General features: G+C 39.8%; 2 protein-coding genes across 4 annotated transcripts in view; one reads left to right on the forward strand and one right to left on the reverse strand.

The window, feature by feature from the left end:
* The first annotated feature begins 2,080 nt into the window (after positions 1-2,080).
* Positions 2,081-9,610, forward strand: star2 (steroidogenic acute regulatory protein 2). Its single transcript, XM_074663707.1, has 7 exons — positions 2,081-2,330; positions 2,447-2,554; positions 2,631-2,767; positions 2,925-3,083; positions 3,876-4,060; positions 7,274-7,367; positions 9,219-9,610. Exons 1-7 carry the CDS (start codon positions 2,267-2,269, stop codon positions 9,321-9,323), a joined length of 852 nt encoding a protein of 283 aa, XP_074519808.1. The 5' UTR covers positions 2,081-2,266; the 3' UTR covers positions 9,324-9,610.
* Positions 9,611-11,167: 1,557 nt separating this feature from the next.
* The window catches only part of adamts14 (ADAM metallopeptidase with thrombospondin type 1 motif, 14), an 87,191-nt gene continuing 79,342 nt past the window's right edge, over positions 11,168-19,016 (reverse strand). For all 3 annotated transcript variants that reach the window (XM_074663863.1, XM_074663864.1, XM_074663862.1), the window contains exons 18-22: positions 17,827-17,959; positions 17,419-17,626; positions 13,688-13,817; positions 12,839-12,946; positions 11,168-12,742 (exon numbers count right to left, since the gene is read on the reverse strand). In XM_074663863.1, coding sequence (XP_074519964.1) covers positions 12,192-12,742; positions 12,839-12,946; positions 13,688-13,817; positions 17,419-17,626; positions 17,827-17,959 — 1,130 coding nt within the window. In that variant the 3' untranslated portion in view covers positions 11,168-12,191. The remainder of the gene's footprint in view (positions 12,743-12,838; positions 12,947-13,687; positions 13,818-17,418; positions 17,627-17,826; positions 17,960-19,016) is intronic.

Raw genomic sequence — 19,016 nt, forward strand, 5'->3', positions numbered from 1 at the left:
GAGCAGCATCAGCCTACCTAAAACCCTTACACACGTACAGCTTCAGCCAGGTAACTGCATGCAAAAGAAGTGAGCGTACTGGGTCTCATTAGGGCCAGTCCCAAGCCTGGATAAAGGAGGAAGGTTGGTATCGTAAAATAAAAACAACAATCGAAAAAGATACAAAACATTACATTTAATAATTTTATCTGGAAATAACTGCAGAGAAAATGAAGATGTTTTTTAAGCTTTCAGAGACACACGGGTAGAAAATTTAGAGGGGGAAGTGTTTGTTTTTTTGATAAGCTGCTAATATCACATCACTTCATTTGTGTCGCATCACAGGGCTCAGGCTCCCACGTTCTGCTTTGTCCTCCCTCCCTGAGTCTGTCTGCTTGTCTCGCTTCACTTCATCCAACCTTGGATCACCGCGGTAGAAAAAAAGAAAAAAAAAAAGACAGGTATGGAGAAGCACTCAGGGAGAGATTATGTGTAGAGTGGAGGATCATTACCGACTGAAACCACAAAATGAAGCGATACTCTGGTCAGTTCTTTGATCATTTCTCAAGAGTTTGACTATTTTATGGTCAGTATTTCACTAAACTGCACTTTTATTGTACTGTTAGTACTACAAATTGAGATTGCCACTCACACACAGTGCCTTAAAAACCAGTTTCCTTCCTTCCTTGGTCCTCTGTTTTAATGGCCAAGGGGAAGGGGTAAAAAGAAACATCCAGTAGAACAGGCGTGGCCAAATATTGATATATTGATGCCTACATTGGGATTAATATTGATCAATATTTGGGTGATGAGATTGACACTTAAGTTTCGGTTTCTCTCCTCTACATGTGCTCCTCCTAATCGCTCATTTGCTCATAGCTATCTAGATAGATAGATAGATGAATAGATGGATGGTTGGATAGATAGATAGATAGATAGATAGATAGATAGATAGATAGATAGATAGATAGATAGATAGATAGATAGATAGATTGAAATGTGCTGCTTTTCATTTTAAGTCATTTCGTTTATGTGTAAGAGCAAGTGCGTTTCGAAGACCACATGTGTGATGTGGCTCTTTGTAGTACCACAGTAATGTTTGTGGCTCTGGGTCTCTGACTGGTTGGCCACCCCTGCAGTAGAAACAAGACGCTGCTCGATCCCCACTGCTGCTGGCTGTGTCATAGTCAGAGTGACTGTTTCTTCTCTTCCAAAGCGAACACATTTTTACAAAGTGATGATGAACTGACGTCAGATTAGGGCGACACACTCACAGCAAACACATCTCACAACGATGTTCTGCATTTCATGAGTGATGAGACAGCTAAGTTAGGATAAGCTTCAAAGAGCAAACACTATCCAGAAGTTATATTATGTACCTTCAACTTACTTTTTCAGCTTAATATGTCTTTATTTGGAAAAGGACAGGACAGTGGACGGAGCAGGAAACAGGATACCAGCTGAGGATCGACACGCAGGAAAGACTGAGTGAAACATCTTTTTGGTCAGATATTTTTATTTACTATGTGCGTCCATAAGGTGGAAACAGAAAAAGAAAAGGACATTATTGATGCACATCAGTAAACAACTTTCTTACTTCACTTATTTACACCGCAAAAAAAGAGAAAAAATAGACACAACAATACTACCAACTGTCAGTGAAGAAATATTGAAGCAGAGTGGAAAAAAAAGTAAAAGATGAGAGGGAAGAGGGAAAAAAGTGTGTGTGTGTGTTTGAGTATGGATCTGTTTGTGTGTACAATTTCAACTACAGGTATATACATATATATGTACATGTATATAATATATATGAATACACACACACACACACACACACACATATATATATATATATATATATATATATATATATATATATATATATATATATATATATATATATATATATATGTGTGTGTGTGTATTCATATATATATATATATATATATATATATATATATATATATATATATATATATATATATATATATATATATATATATATATATATATATATATATAATTAAGATTAATCTTGTGACATGTAAGAAAAATCTATGCAATTGGTTCGTGCTTTAGGTCAAGAGCTGGGTGATTTTCTCTATGACTGGTGTGTGAAAGTCTGGTTAGGTTATAAAAGGCTTCTGCCAAGTGTGGCCTTCAGAGAAAAATTCAGAGCAGGTCCTATCTATTCCTCCTCCTTATCTCGGTGGAGTGTCCTTCATGGACAGTATAAAGAGCAGGGACCTGCTCTGGTGCTCTGCCGTCATTGCCAAAGACAGACGACATGCTGCCTGCGGTTGTAAAGCTCTGCTGTGGCATCTCCTACCCCCACCTGAGGAGCATGGCAGGTAATAAAAAAAAACTTCTTTTTTTTATATTCAATGTGATTTCAGGGTTTTTTTTTATTATCTGGAATCCTTGTACCAACTTTTTTTTGTGTGTGTGTTTATGACTTTCCCTGCAGGACTTCAACGCACAGCTGTGGCAGTGATAGGCCCGGAAATCATCAACCTGCAGTCATGGAGACGGCTGCAGCGACACATAGGAAAACACGCTGGATTCAGCTCCAGAGGTGAAAAATACAGTTCTGTATTTTCATTGTTCAGTGCAGTTATGGTGGAGAGATAATTAACCTGCATGTCTTACAGAGGCCAAGCATGAAGACAAGAAGCCTGTACATGCCACAAAGGAGCAGCTATTCTTCCTAGAGCAGGGCCAGGCAGCGATGAGGAACGCTCTGAGCATGCTGGAGGACAAAGACGGGTGGAGGGTGGAAATGGCAGAGGTAACACCGGATGGTGCCTCTGAGTGACATCTTTGTTAAAGTTCCTTTATGTTCTCTGTAATTACCCACTCTGATCTTTCCTGGCACCACAGTGACCCACAGCACCACTGTGTTTCATTCAGCACCTTCTAATTGCTGTTTCCTGCTGTTTTCTCAGAGCAACGGGGATGTTATCTGTAGTAAACTGATGCCCGGGGCCAGAAGGGTCTTCAGGCTGGAAGCGGTCCTGGAGGGCAGCATGGAGGAGCTTTACGACCTCCTGTTTGTGAGGGTGGAGGAGATGCACGAGTGGAACCCGAGCATACAGAAAATCAAAGTGAGTAGACGATCATTAAAGAGGGGATAGTTTGATTTTTCAAAGCTTAATATTGATCCTGTAGTGACTCGGGAGTAGCTTTTCATGACTTACAGCTCATAAAAAATCCCCCACAAGCCCCCTTTTCCAGTCCCCTAGAAGCCTGCCAGGGTAGAGCTGTGGGCAGACCTTGATGTTTGAGGTCCACCCCTCAAATTTTTCATTGATGAGCCAGGCAATCATTTTGCAAGAACCTTTTCATTTCAGGAAGCCTCAGGGAAAGTCTTGTTCTACTTTTTAGAATGGACTGTTTAGATGTGGGCACGCACTATAGCCCCTCTTTAAAGTTCACAAATGAACAATTTTCATTTCATTTCATTTTTCATTTTCATTCTTGATTCTGATGGTTTAGTTCATTTTTATTGGCCATAAAAAGACATCACTAAACATGTTGGTCTGTTTTGTGACTGACAAAAATTTCCTTACAGTAGCTTTAATCATTCAACTTTGATATTTAAATCAATATTTTTTACTTAGCTAAATTAACAGAGGTGCAGATATTTCTACAAAATATGAATATAGCATTTTAAAAAATTGGCACATGCTTAATATGGACATCCAGCATTGTTATTTTATATCCATGTTTAAAATTTGGGTAAGTGTAATACCCCCTCTTTAAAAAACTAATTGTATCTTTTATGCTTTGGGGAAAATCAATACCATTATTTTGCATTTCTTAAGACCAAAACTGCTGCGTTTAACACATGCAATATTAAGCAAACTAATGTGATAATTTCATTTGTTGACTCATAGATTCTGAAGCAGGTTGGACCTGGAACAATGGTCACACATGAGGTCTCAGCTGAGACAGCAGGAAATCTGATCGGCCAGAGGGATTTCTTGAGCATCAGGCATAGCTGCAAACAGGAGTCAAAGGTTTATCTCGGCGGGGCGGCAATTCAGCTGGAGTCCTTCCCACCCCTGCCAGGCTTTGTCAGGTAGGATGATATTGCATGAACATCATGAAAAAAAAGAAGCTGCTCCTTTCTATCACTTCTCATTATCTGGGGGTTAGAATCGAGCTCATAACGACTGATGCTCCGACAGTCGAGTCACGCTGAGCCAATCTTGGTGCCCCCTGTTGACATTCCTGATCTTGGCTACACGTGTCTTTCTGATATCTCTCACCTCATTCTCTGCAAGTCTTTGCTGTGAAAAAAGGTTTATTTGAAAAAAGATTGCAGAGCAGACAGCTGCTGAGCCCAGACACTGACAGCTTTCTCAGAAATGTTCTCATTTGCTTCAATCAATCATTAAAAAAATCTGTTACATTTCTTAAAAGGGGCTGTAAGGGGTTTGAAAGTGATCTTGAAAAAATCTCCCTTCTAAATTTATGCCTGATTGTAATCCACACTTTAAATTGGGATATCAGCGCAAACAAAGGTTATTTTTAAATTTTCAAATTAATTTTTACGATGCGTCAAAGTCTCCATGACAACACCATGTCGGCTAACAAAGCTTAGGAGAGAGAAGAGAGATCAGTGTTTTTCTCTGCTGAAAACAATTTCTCTTACTGTCCGACAGAAAAAGGACAGAAGAGCAGAAAAAAGATAAACAGGAGAGAGATAGAGCACAAGCTAAAGGCTAATTAGCTTAGGCTGTATCACTCTATAACACAGGGGCTAACACACAAGCTAAAGGTTAACACAGGGGCTAAATTGTTTGTGCTAACATTCATTCCAACCCACAGTCAGCAGTTATTCTGCAGTGGTCTGTTCAGGTTCAAACTTGAGTCTATCAATAAAATGAAGAGTGAGGTTACGTTAGCTCTGATTGGTAGATGACTGGCAGGAAATAACCAGGTTTCACCAACAATACACATTACAGACGTGTCTCAGAGCACCAGCCTACATTTGGATGGCTATTAAACTACTGTACGAACTGTTTGCTTGTTGACACATAAGTCTACGGATCCGTTGTTGCACCAGGATGCTAGCAGCGCTACATTTAGCTGGCTACTGACGTATGGTACAAACTTACAACGTTGACCTTACTTTGTCGCGTTGTGTACGGTAAAAAGTTGTCTTGAACAAAGAATGAAAACAGATCGTTCTCATAGCGTCTTTAAAACAAAATTCTCTAAATTCTGTTCATCAGGCGTGTTTTTATGGCACTTACCTGATAGAAAAGATGATAGCTTTGTTTGTCATTGCACATGTTTCCAAGCAACAAAATTACATTTCATTTTGTGAAATAAAAAGAAGAAGCTACGTCAACCGTTGTTTTCTGTACAAACTTGTTGTGTCAATCGAGTACATGCAGACATTTCCGCAATCTTGATAATGGGGCTCGTTATACAACCTCGTAATAGAACACAGAGAAGTAAATTTCCCTCACTATGTTTAAAGCAGTGAAGGATAAGTAGACCACTTGATGGGCTCAGAGCCTCTAGAAGCAGACAGACTCAGCTGAAGAATGATAAACAGCCTTGAAAATACCACACAAACATCACTAATTCCATACCATACCAAACCAACTTTATTCATAAAGCACTTATAAAAACAACCACAGCTGTAAACAAACTGCTGTACAGGTAGATTAAATTAAAAGGATAAAAACAGATAAGGAAAAACAGACACATTAAAGAAAAAAAAGTAAAAACAACTAAAAGCAAATAAAAGGGAATAAAAGAAAATAAAAGGGAAAAAGACCGGCAAAGAAACTAAGTCTCGCCCAAGTTAAAAGCCAAAGAATAGAAATGGGTTTAGATGATTTTTAAAAGTGGGCAGTGAACTGGTTAAAAGTCGTGAAGGGGCTTTCTGGACCAGGTGCAGACGGGAGAGCAGGGACTGTCTCACTCCAACATAAAGTGCATTACAGTCATCCAAACATGAGAAAATAAAAGCATGGATCACTGTTTCAAAGTGCTGCCTGGACAGAAAAGATATGACCTTTGCCAACCGCCTTAAGTGATAAAAATACAATAAACCACCTTGCTCCATGCTGCAGACTAAGGTCACTCCAGTTCAAGAACCAAAACCGTGTCGGACCAAGCCTGCTAGTATCACATTCAGTAACCCTGTGCACGCCTGGGTGCTTACACTCTTTGCTACCATCCATCAGGGCTTCTTTTTAGAAACGCTCAGTCTTGTTGGTGGTGGGAAACTTAAATTGGCTTCCTTCTGTGGCTTACTTTTTAATTGTCTCAATATAACTAATTAAACGTATATTTTTTAATAGACAACATTGAATGATTAAAGCAACAGTGTGTGTCCACATCTGACTGTCATAGAGGAAAGAAAGCTCTCAAACAGAGAAACACTGATGTTCATTAGACTATACCATAAGCAATAAGCAATGACGTCTACATCAAATAGATGTTGCTACGGAAATGTTGTTGAAAAATGACACAACAGTACGTTGCCCCTTTACCAGTGGAGCAGAGAACAGCCAACTTCAGCGTCGTCCTTCTGACCGAACTTTTTCATTGATGACTCCCAGCTCTGAAACTCTACACCCATGTTTACTCTCCTTTAAATGTTGTCCGTCCTGGTAGCTCTTTATTTTTTCCTGATCTTTTTGGACCAAAATGTGATGATTCACACACATGTGATGCATGTTTATGATTCCCCATCGGTAAATACTCCAATTCTTTTGTGCAAAACTCTAAAAATTAAACTCTCTCCTCCTTCTTATTGAACAATAACAACCGCTCTCGACATCGTCTTCTTCAGTAAAAACAAAAACTGCCTCTTTCCTTTCTTCTCTGCCTGATTTCCAGGTAGATTTCAGGACCTGCGGCCAGGCTGGTATTGAAATCCATGTTTCGCTCTTTTTGTCCCCAAAATCTGCCATAGACAAACATAGCCATTCCTAATGTCTGCCTCCGTGGACAGGACCTGCAGTAATGTCAATATAAAAAGCTTTTTTCTAACTTAGAAAATTAAATTTTGATAGTGTTTATTGTTTACTTATTTTATAATACTTTACAAACATCTCACTTATACTGTTTCTGTCATTTTTTTCTACACACTGCACCTTTAGGGACCTAAGAAACATTGCACTTTATTTTATCAGTAGTTCCATGCTTTCCCCCCTTGCCAATGCTTCAAAGTCACTATTTTAGTTTGGAACATAAATTCGACACACTCCACAATAACTTTCCATGTTTAATGGGAAGTACCTTAATGACCGTGTTTGTATGTTTGCAGAGCCGAAGATGGACCAACCTGCATCATCATCCAGGCTCTGGACAATGACAGAGGAAAAAGCCGCTTCACGTGGCTGCTCAACATGGATGTAAAGGTAAACACACAGTTTGTGTAGTTTCTGTTTTCTGACCCGTGAAAGGGAAAGGATCTGCAGCCTCCAGGGTTTGCGGTGTGTGTGTGTTTGTGTGTGTGGGGCGGTGTTTCAGAGTTTATTTTCTTACCTCAACCCTGTTACCCTCCTCAGTATTAGTTTGCTGGGTTTCTCAGATAGGCCATTTTCTGCTAGTTGCAGTAAATAAACAGCCCCAGCATGCAACAAATTAGTTTCCAGACTTTCGATTTCTGAAAAGCACGGTTCTCAAACGATGTGCAGTCAGAGACCAGCGGGCCTGAAATTGTCACAGAAGAAATGACTACAAACAATGGTATTTCAGAGTCTGCAATCAAAGAAAAACAGCGTTAACGTGTGGTTCTGCGACAGGGGGATCCTATATGTGCAGGATTTACATTCAATGTTAAATATGTCCATTACTGTGTCTGGGAAGGTGTGGGGTAAACACTGTAATAAATCATGTGCAGCATGACAAGTGGGGGGCAAGGATAAAGTGTCATGTGGTAAATTAACTGCAGGCTTTGAGAAGTGTGGCCGATGTTTTTCAGGGCCAGTGTCTGATATACACTGTCAGATTATACATTATACATTATGCATTTTACAGAGATAATGCTTTAGATGAACAGTTCACATACAACAAAATGTGCAGCTGTGGGAAAATTTAAATTAAGAGCATAAATGAGATTCTACACTGCCAAAAACTGAAATCTTAACAAGTGTTTTTGTCTCACTTTAATTAAAAATTGTCTCATTATACTTGATATGAGCCACATTCAACTTGTCAGTTCAGAAAAATGTCTCGTTTCAAGTTAATTAAAGGTGCCATATTATGCAAAAATCACTTTATTAAGTCTTTTAGTGAAACTTGTGAGTCTTTGGCTTTCCTCCCAGCCCACAAAATGTGATATTTAATGACAAAACCTCTATTTAGTAGTGCTTGTGAATAGACTGGTCCTGAATCCAGGCGCATTACCAACCATCCACCAACAAACCTGGGAGTGTTGTGAGTATTTTAAATGCTGTGTGCTGTGGAGCAGATGTAAGAGCTTTTCCTCAGTGTCCCCCCTGTCTCTGTGTTAGCTTCAGGATGCTAACTTTAGCTGCAGTTAGCCTGTTTTAGCCTGTAATGTTATGGTAAACGAGCTTTGCTGTTTTCTGAACATTGTGCACTCGGAGATCGTGGCACTGCTCTCAGTGATGTAGAAGAACGGGGCGGTATCAGCGGTGGCTCATTTACATATGAAGGCCACGCCCACTAAATCAGAGCATTCTGAACAGAGGGGCTATAAGAGCCTGGAAACAATGCTGCTGTGCTTAATTTATTGGCTTTTTGGACCAAAACATGTTACTACCATTTCATGAAGACATCAATGATCCATATTAAACTGCAGAAAAGGAGCAGAATAAGGGACCTTTGAAGACAAAAATGAGGTACGAATTTCTTGTTAAATTAAAAAATCAGCCAATGGAACAAGAAAAATTAGCTTGAAACTAGAATATTGTTTTGAAACAAGTAACTTTTCTCTTTCTCCATTGGCAGATATTTTTTACTTGTTACAAGGAATTCATACCTCTTTTGGTATAACTTGAAATAAGACATTTATCTGAATTGATAAGTTGAGTGTGGCTCAAAAGACATTTCTCCCGAAACACTTGATAAGATTTCAGTTTTCACAGTGTTTACACCAAGAAAATGGCAAAGTGCAGCTTTTTCTTGACTGTAACAGAAGTTAAACAGACGCTTGTGCCTGTTTCATTCATTTACTGATTATTTAAAGTCCTCCTCAGCCAATTAGAAGCGAGACAGTCTAACAGAGATAATGTTGTTTACAGGGCTGGCTGCCGACATCCATTGTCAATCAGGCTCTGCCCCGGGCACAGCTTGACTTCACCAAACACCTCCGCAGACGTCTAGCAGCCAGTGCCACACTAGGCTGACTCAGAGTGTGTGTGTGATCCCTACATGGCTGCGGCACTCTGTCAGCACTCTGGGGAACACTGAGAGATGGAGACAAAGAGATAGCCTGGCTGTTCGTCACAGAGGAGTATTTCCAGCAGGAGCAGAAACACTCCCCGGAGGAGCCTCTGAGCGTCTGTAGAGACGAGCATCAGCCTGGTGGGAAGGCGCTGGGTTATTATAGGAATTAACGTCACAATCCAACCTCATTATGACCTCCTGATGAGGAGTTACTGATACAAGACTGAGGGTGAAAATCCTTCAGTATGACCAGAAACTGAATAAAGTACTTGAATAAGCCTGTTGCGCATGAGTCATTTATATTCATCAGAAGAACCAAAGAAATTAAGAGGTCTCTGAAAATAGGTTAATTATCTCAGCTTAATCACAGTAAACCCCTCATTTAATTCATAATTTACCCTGAGTGGAAGATTATATCAATGAAACAGCAACAAAGCAGAGAGCACTGTGAATACAGATCACACACAGAGTCCAATTTCTTTCAAATGTGTTTTTACTTTTTCTCCATATCACTTAAAAATTCAATAAATATTAACATTTAAAGCTTTCATTCACGTTCGTATATACAAGAACTATACAATGAACATAATGATGTTATGAACTGCAATGCAGGAACGGTGTGACAGTATGAGCAACCACAGTCAGGCGTGGCCTGTACTTTCCAATTGCATCAAATCTTCTGTTCTATTCCTGTTTTTTATTACTTTCATAACTGGGAAATTTACACTATATACATTTTTTATCTGAAAAATATATCAGTTACAAAAAAAACATATCAGAATGGGTTGTTTCTTCAATCGTCCCGTTTTGTGTTTTTTACTTAAAGCGTAAGTGACTGACTTCCTCAGAGGCAGATGGAGGGCATGCTACAGTGGAGATGATCTGTTTCCAGTGAGACTGATCACCGGTTTGTTGGATTTAGGGGGAAAAACAAACAAAAAATACAAGTAAGAGCACCAGGGACAGGGGAGGTGTAAGGCTCCATGCATGGAGAGATGATACGGAGGGTCAAGTGTGCCAGTACAATAATCAAAGAGATGACAGGTGCTTTATCGTGACTTTTTAGATTTTAGGTAATGTTATTTTCTACTCTTTTGCCACAACAAAACTTTTATTCTTTCAAAGTGAAAAGTCCTTTGTTAAGATTCATTCCATTTCTTTTCTTATAACACTTATATTTTCCTTGACACCTGGTTTATGTTATCTCCTTTACCTCCTCTAGGAGCTGTTGAGTATAACAGTTCTTAAGCATCTAAAAACTCTGCCTCACTCCCCCTAGTGGAGAAACACCACAATCAAAGGCAAAAGTAAAAAATAGAACAGGTGTCTTTTCGTTCGTAGGGGGAAAAAAAGCTACATCTGGGTGAGTGAAGTTTAGCTAACCACCTCCATGTAAAGATAAGGTTGTGAGACTTAATTCTGCTTTGTGCTGGGATGTAGCCATGCTGGAGAATCCATAAATTCCAGTTCCAGACCACTCTCTCTCTCTCTGTCATATATATGTATATATATATATATATATATATATATATATATATATATATATATATATATATATATATATATATATATATATATATATATATATATATATGTATATATATGTATATATATATATATATATATATATATATATATATATATATATATATATATATGTATATATATATATGTATATATATATATATATATATATATATATATAGAGAGAGAGAGAGAGAGAGAGAGAGAGAGATAGATAGATAGATATCAAATTGACCGATTTTTCAAAAAAAAAAAAAAAGTCAGAATTCTGAGAATAAACTTAGTTGATTGTTGATTGATCTGATGTGATTTCTCAATTGCCAGAAAATTATTAAAATTATTAAAATAAAAATATTTTCTCTAGATCACAAAACAATAATTGGAGATCTCAAGAAAACTAAAAAAAAAAAAATGTACGAAATTATGACCTTCTGGGGCTTCCATACATTGGAAGCTGCAGAATGTTTTAGTGTAAATGGAAACATCATCAGTATTTTTTATGAACACTTGCTTTCTCTTATTTTGAGGAATTTTAAAATTTTGTTGTTTTTGGCGCCCCCTGTGTTCAAAACCTTTATCTTCCCAAATTTATTCTGTGCATGCAGGAGTTAACTGCAATTTAACCCCCCCCCGTCCTTGAACTGGATCTTTTCTTGAAAAGCAAAGCAAACATAGTGTGTTTTGTCAGAAAGCTGTCAATTGTGTTGACGCCTGAAGGCAAAACAAGGTTTAAAAATAGCTTTTCAAGACAAAATCAATCCTCCTCTTAATCGACTGGTTTGATTTTGCACATAGAGGTTTAACAATTAGTTTCAGTCAAACTGCCATGAATGAGGTTTAACTCTTTGATTATTCTAGTGGCACACTCAGGCCTCGGTACTGAACTCCACTAACACGGCCTTCTACCTCTCCTCAAATGTTCACAATGCAAGTTCAATAGTAGTTCTAATGCACTTGAAAAACAGTCTGACACAACTGTACACAGATAAAAACATGAATGTAGCAATGCAGTCATCACATTTTGAGCACGTCTTGTAGTCGTTTTAGTTTACAGCACCTGACAACGATTTTTTTTTTTCCTTCCATTTCGCAAGTGAGGCACAAGGGGGCGGAGCCACGCTGCGCACAGATCACTCTGGAGCTTTGATGAGGTACCATCACTGGTCTGGTGTGAGTTCACTCGAGTGGGAAAAAAAAAAAAAACATGTAGAAAATAAAAAGTAGAAATTATCTGCAGCCAGAATGTGAGTCTTTGAGATGCTGATGTTCAAGAGCGTCTCACTGAGCAGCATGATACTCGTTTTCTAAACCGTCAGGGTTCTGTGACTCCAGTCCCTCTCAGATCCTGAATTGTCCCTTCTTGACCTAGCAGCAGCGACTGGGCCTAAAGTGCTGTTTGGACTGTGCTCTTTGGAGGCACCTCCACCGGAGTCTGCTGTGGGCCGTGCTGGCCCTGGAGGTAGAAGAGGCCCCGGGTCTGAGTCTCCCCTCCCTGCTGTGGGGGAGGCGTCACTGGAGGGACCCTGGGGCGAGGCAGCACCTGTGGAGGGCGTGGCCTCTGCGGCTGCGGAGGTGGTAGGCACTGGAGTGGTGGAGCGAAGCCGTCTGCTGATGGGTTTAGTGGTTTGAGGTGGGCTCTGCGTTGATGAGGGAGCTTTTGGTGACACAGCGTGAGAAGGGGCAGAGGTCTCAGGTTCCACAGAGGCTGTGTGGAGGAGGTCAGGAGTGTGTGTGGGAAACAAGTCCTTCTTGTTGCACGACTCACAGCAAAGCTTATTATACCCGGGGATGGAGCAGTAGCGGGCGAGAACCTCCATCTGACAGAAGATCGATTTGTCGCCCAGACATGGCTCATCTAGAAACAAGGGGACGTTAGCAGAAAGAAAACAGGATTCCTCTGTTTGTTTATGGTGAAAATCAAAGTCTCTGAGTCTAACACATGTTTACTCACTGGAGGAGATTTTGTGGACAGGGTTTTCAGGATCCCTTTGATGCACTGCTTCGTCTTTTATTGTGGCGTTCTCCATTGTTTCCACCGCGTGAGAGGACACTGGTTGCCCTGCAGTGGAGAGAAGAATCAAAACACATCCATGATTAGCTCTTCAAAGTCTTCTGAGTCATGGGCCTCTTGAAGAAAACAGCAGAGCGGTAAGAGACCTGTAATAAGGCTCGGGGTTACATTTACGTCACGTGCATGGCACAACCTGAGCTCCTTTCTCTGGTTTATGATCAAAACCACAATTTTCCACTCACTGTCTCTGCGGAGTGAAGGGATCATGTGAAAAGCTGGAGTGAGGATGGCAGAGATGTTTTGACACTGTAGCTAAAATTTCATCTTACGTCTCTCTCAGCTTTCAGTTTCATTTCCAGGATCAGAGAAGTTAGAAACACAAGAGAATAAAATCACTTTCATTTTTTGACAAGCTGAACAGATTGTTTCACTCATCAGATGTATTAAATTTGCATACTCTTCTTCCTGACTAAGTTATGCTAATTTGTGGAACAATTACACACAGAAGATGTGAAAAGATGTGTTTTGTCCGACAACATCTGGTTTTGTCAACAACAACAAAGACAGTGTCAGGAAACAGAACGCATCATAATCCTCGGTGTGATCCTCAGTGAACATGCAAAATGTAGCAGGAAACAACCTCCCACACTGTCCTCAAAGAGCTGAACCGCCCTGTTTGATCTCTGCATCAGCCTTTCTTCATCGATGATAAAAGGAAATGATACCATCACGCAGAAGCGGCTTCTCTAAATTGGTGAGGATTGTCCTGTTATTACACCTGGTCCTCACCTGGACATGTGTTCAAGTTGCAGATGAGGACAGTCTCTGGTTTCTCGCCCTCACATTCTCCGATGGTGTTGTCGCTGGCCTTGCAGACCACTTGTCTTTGCTGGATGCCTTCGCCACAGGTCACGGAACACTGACACGACACACACGTACAGACACAGTAACAGACACATTAAAGCTACAGGAAGTGATGTTTTTATCCAGGAAGTGATCCATGACTCAGTCAGGAACTTAAACCATTCTTTCATTTTGTTCATTTGTTGTGATTGGTTGATAACGTTTGTGATACAACACCAATAGCTCCTTTAGGTTAATTTATTTAAAGAGTGTGTTTTCGATGTTTGCGATTATTCATGTTTCAATTAACTGACATTACCCTCAGTCGGGTTTTCTTCCGCAAGAATTTTTTTTTCTTTTTTTCTCAAAATTGTAGTTTTCTTTCTTCATTTTTATTCCCAGAACTCTGTTTTCTCATTAATCTGATTAAAAATAGGAATACTATTAAAAAAAAAAGTTAACCTTCTTTTAAATCAAGATTTTTCTTTAAAGTCAGATATCTGACTCCCTTAAAGGATTGTAAATATTTTCTCACAACAGAGAGTTTCACTCAAGGCTTAATTTTTTTTTTTTTTTTTTATGAGAATTTTGAGATTAAGTCATACACTGTATAATTAATGGACGTAGTCTCCCTGACATCACCTGTCTGTTTCTGAAACAGAGTTTTGAAGCAAATTGGCTGGTGCAGCCATATAGAGTGTTTGCAGTGATGTCACGAGTTGAGTAGTCACCCGGATATGTGGCACGAACGTGTACAAATGGACAGAGAGTGTGCTGTAAATTATGATTTTAAGATTTGTTACCCCCCAACAGGTGTGGAAAAATACACAGAGTATAGTAAAACTCTTTGGGAAGGACTCAGCCAGCAAGAAAAAGAAAGATATTTAGAAAAATTATGCCTAAAAAGCAAGAGTGACCCATACAAGGAGTTGGCATTCTTATCCTCACCCACCCAAAGGTATTTATTTCCATGGGAGAGGAGGTCCATGGAATAAATGATGTTATTTTGGGAGAGGCTTACGTTAAAAAAGCCCCTGTAGACACTGAGTTTTGCTAATGTACTGTTTATTCCCATGAATTACCTCTTAATCAAAGTTGTACCCTATCATAATATATTTACTTTTACTAAATTGAACTTTCAAGATGCTACGGACAGAGAATCTGACCAACCTGACAGGAAATGCTGTGAACAGATTTGGCTGTTGAGATTAATTACAGATTATTGCGTTGAGAATCCTGATGTAGTTTAGCTCTGTGTTTCTCAACCCTGGTCCTGGGGACCCCCTGCCCTGCATGTTTTTTATGTTCCCGACTCCAACACACCTGATTCAAATGATCAGCTCGTCATCAAGCTCTGCTCGAACCTGATAACGAGCCATTCATTTGAATCAGGTGTGTTGGAGTGGGGTAACATCTAAAACATGCAGGGCAGGGGGTCCCCAGGACCAGGGTTGAGAAACACTGGTTTAGCTAACCACAATGTTCTCCGTTTGTCAGACACCTATTTTGACTCCTCACCCTGATCTGGGATAATTTTTGATAGTGAAAAGCATATGAAATGCTTTTTCTTAGTCCGACCAATTAGTGCAGCAAAAATCACGGCAGTAATTTACCATTGAATGCGACAATAATCCAATCTACCTGCAAGCTCAATGCCGTTCTGTTGTGAGAGTACCTCCAACATGGTCGAGCTTGAGTTGATTACGTCATGTGAAAACGCTCTATTGGAAATAGAGCAGGATTTAAGTCTCCACCAAGGGGAAAAATCCACTTAAGAAAAATGAAGTTTATGTGGAAGTGCTGAAAGTTACTGATCAAAAATCTGCTAGAGGCTGGCTGCAGAAAGACCAGAAGTCATGTAGACACCCAGCCATAAAGACAGATTTTCACAGCATTAAAAACATATTTACAGCCTGATTAAAAAAAAACAGCTTGGGTCTGAAAGGCTGATTTCATTATCGGCACACACTGTATGGTGGGTGAATTTTTTTTCTAACTCCGTGGTTTAGAAGTTATCAGGATCGTTTGATTGTCCAATCAGGGACAGAACTCGGCTCATGTGACTGACAGCACCCTATAGCTGTTAGAAAGAGCTCAAAGCTCCCGTCATATCCACTATGGTTTCATGTCAGATGACGTTGCTTCAAACAGTCTATGGTCTCCACATTAACAGGTGTAGATCAGTCACATGAGCAGAGCTTTGCCTCTGATTGGGCGGACTCGTGATTTTAGTATCTTTTAAATTCCTGGGTAAGAACAAAGCCCCTTCCTGTACAGTGGGTGCCAATAGCGAAATTAGCGATTTAGGCTGGAGATATTTATTTTTTCTGCTGTAAAAATCATCTTTCTTGGCTTGGTGTGTGTGACTTCCAGAGCCAGCCTCAAGCGGACACTCAACGAACTACAGATTCTAGCACTTTAGCATTGTCTCATATTTTTAGACCAGAGGTTGCAGCTTGAATAAATTTAGACATCTGACATTCTGTATTTTTGTCTAAGTCTGACATTTTCATCACAATTCCAGGATTAAGACTTGAATCTGGGTAAAGTCAGGGTTTTGATTTTTCTTAATGCATTTGTGTTATTTTTCCTAAATATTGGTACCATATGATTCTGACTCAGCATTTAGAATTCTGCTTTTTTCTTTAGAGCAGAGAACACAAGTTTTTTTTTTTAAGAGTGAGATCCAGTAACAGACTTCTCACTCAAAGAGAAGTGTAACTCTAAAGACTCTGAAAACATGGTTTTATCCCTTTGGAACTTTGCTGGACGTTTTCAGCCAAAACTAAAATCCAAGCCTGTCGTAGTCAAAACAAACAGTTTTAGAGGACACACTCTGATCAAACACACATGCCCGTGTGGATTATGTCAGGCAGCGCTACACGAGAGCAGTCCATTTCAGGAAGTGGAGCTTGTTTTGAAGCTGACAGCAAACCAGAACTTTTTACTGACACTTATCCAGGTCATTCAGGCCACAGCATGTTAGAAGAATCACTTTGTCAGCTCAATTTTTTGTTACAGGGAAGATCTGTATTTTAAAGAGGAGTGAACAGTTCAATTTGATTTAAAGTTCTAATCCTCATTATAAAAGATGGGGTTAAAGAGGGGGTATTATGCTGTAATAAAGCTGGCTGTTTACGCTAAACTTGTGCAAATTTTCATTCTGCTACATATTCATATGTTAAAGAAGTCCCTGAATTTGTCTGTAAACTGATCAAAGTGGTTTGTTCTTTTGCAAAATTACACAAGATTTTCAGCAGACTTGCTGAAGATGAGGTCATCACAAAAGAACCTCCTAATTGGTTCAAGACACATTGAAGGTGTGGGTTCAAACACTAAGGTTGCCCAATAGCTCTGCCCTAACAGACCTCCAGAGGGCTAACCAATCAGAAGGAAGGGGGTTTGTTTAAAGAGACAAAGCGTGTCAGAAAAAGGCTTTCCAAAACACCAGTGTGGGAATATGTGATTTTTTTTAGCTGTAAATTATGTAAAGCTCCTGCAGTTACCAGTAGGTCAGTTTAAAGCCATAAAAAAAACACAACACCCCCTCTTTAATTTTTCAGGTAAATAATTTAAATATGTCAAACAGTTTTAAGCAAACACTGAGATCTTTTTTGTGCTTCATCCTGCTTTACCTGAATCTGTTACACTTCAGAGTGCTGAAGCAGCTGGCTCACCTGTGACCAGGCCCCTGTCCTCCACTGAGGGGGGCACGCGGTGCTGTTACAGGCCCGTCTCGTCTCCGGCCGGTCAGCGGTGCAGTGCTTGCTGTGCACCGGTCTGTTGGTGCCGTTGTGGAGCATCTGCATGCACTGCACCACCCTGGTTTGGTACCCGAGCTTCCCACAGGTCTTACTGCAGGGACTCCACTCTTCCACCACCCACCTGTCAGCACAGCAGGGGGCGAAGCATTGAAAAGGTTCCTCTGTCACACAGCAATTACCTTATTTTTCCTGTCACTCAAACACAGGACTAATGCTGTTTTTAAAACTACATTAATCATGTTTGATCTGACAGACGGAGGTAGCAAAGGCCATTACGACCATTAAAGCTCCATCAGTCGCTCTTTAATGGACGTTACTTACGTCGGCTGGCTGCACTCTTGGGTGTTGCAGCGTTTGCGCACGGGCTTGGGCTTTTTGCTGGTTTCACAGAAGTTACGATGCACCAAACGGCTGTCACTCTTCCTCCTGCAGCCATATTTAGTGTACTGAATGCCTAAAGGAGGGATGAACGAGGATAATATCAACATTCCAGTTGATCAATAAAAAGTAAAGCTTCATGCACATGTCTAAAAATCCACATTCTTACTCTTTACATTAAATAAAATCCTGTCAGAGGAGTCATCAGATTAACTAATTATGACATTCACTTTTTCAGACTGAAATCTTCCCCGTTAAGCTCGTACCTACTCTATAATTACTCCATAATCTTTTAGAATTCGGACAGATTTTCATTCACGAAACTGTTTCTACATTTCTAACTCGTGTAAATCAGTGATTCATTAAATGGGGGTTGCCAAAAATGACAGGCACTTGTGAAATGCCTTAAAAAAAAAGTTTATAATTGCATATTTTATCTATTATAGTATTTATACAAACAAAAATAAAGGGCATTTGTTCAGAAAACCATGCAAACACAAATGTTTCATTTGTTGGACCCTAACACATTTGTTTGTGGTCACATGACCCTGAGGTGACTACGCCTGGTTAACAACCATATCAGCGAAAGCAGATAAATGTAGAAAACACAGAAATTAGTGCACATAGATCATCTAACTTTGTTCCAATCAGTAAAATTCAGTATCTCAGGCCTTTTTCAGTCTGTTGAAGGATTGGTCTTGTGGATTATTCCTACAGCAGGGGGTCCTTGGTCTCTGGCGCTGGTATTTTGGGGGTCATGGGCTGGAAAGTTTGGAAACCCCTGCTGTAATGTAAATGTGAGTTTCTCTAAAAATTAACACCTTTTACATCTCATGCATGTTTTGACCAGTTGTAGTTCTAATGCAGGGTGCAATCTGTCACAAAACCAGCGTGCAGTATGACACATTAATAGTCATATTGCTAGGGATCGGAACCAAATTAGGTACTTTTATAGGTAACGACCGGATTTTGTCAAAAGTACCGGGTACGGATTCATGTAAAATCATATACCATGTTTAGGTACCTAAATGCATCCTTGTGACTGTGAGGGAGTAGAAGAGTAGGAGATTTTCCATGCTGGACATCAACACAGCACTGCAAGGTTATATATCAAATAATAAATAAAATTGAAA

The sequence above is a fragment of the Halichoeres trimaculatus genome, unplaced genomic scaffold (genome assembly GCF_033239565.1).
Source record: "Halichoeres trimaculatus isolate MK-OKI-2021-1 unplaced genomic scaffold, fHalTri1.1 fHalTri1_scaffold_23, whole genome shotgun sequence".
NCBI classification, from domain to species: Eukaryota; Metazoa; Chordata; class Actinopteri; order Labriformes; family Labridae; genus Halichoeres; species Halichoeres trimaculatus.

Excerpts from the sequence above, each read along its gene's own strand:
- star2 (XM_074663707.1), top strand. The coding sequence starts at position 2,267 with ATGCTGCCTGCGGTTGTAAAGCTCTGCTGTGGCATCTCCTACCCCCAC. Across the intron at positions 2,331-2,446 it reads CCACCTGAGGAGCATGGCAG|GACTTCAACGCACAGCTGTG; the intron begins GTAATAAAAAAA and ends CTTTCCCTGCAG. Across the intron at positions 4,061-7,273 it reads CCCCTGCCAGGCTTTGTCAG|AGCCGAAGATGGACCAACCT; the intron begins GTAGGATGATAT and ends GTATGTTTGCAG.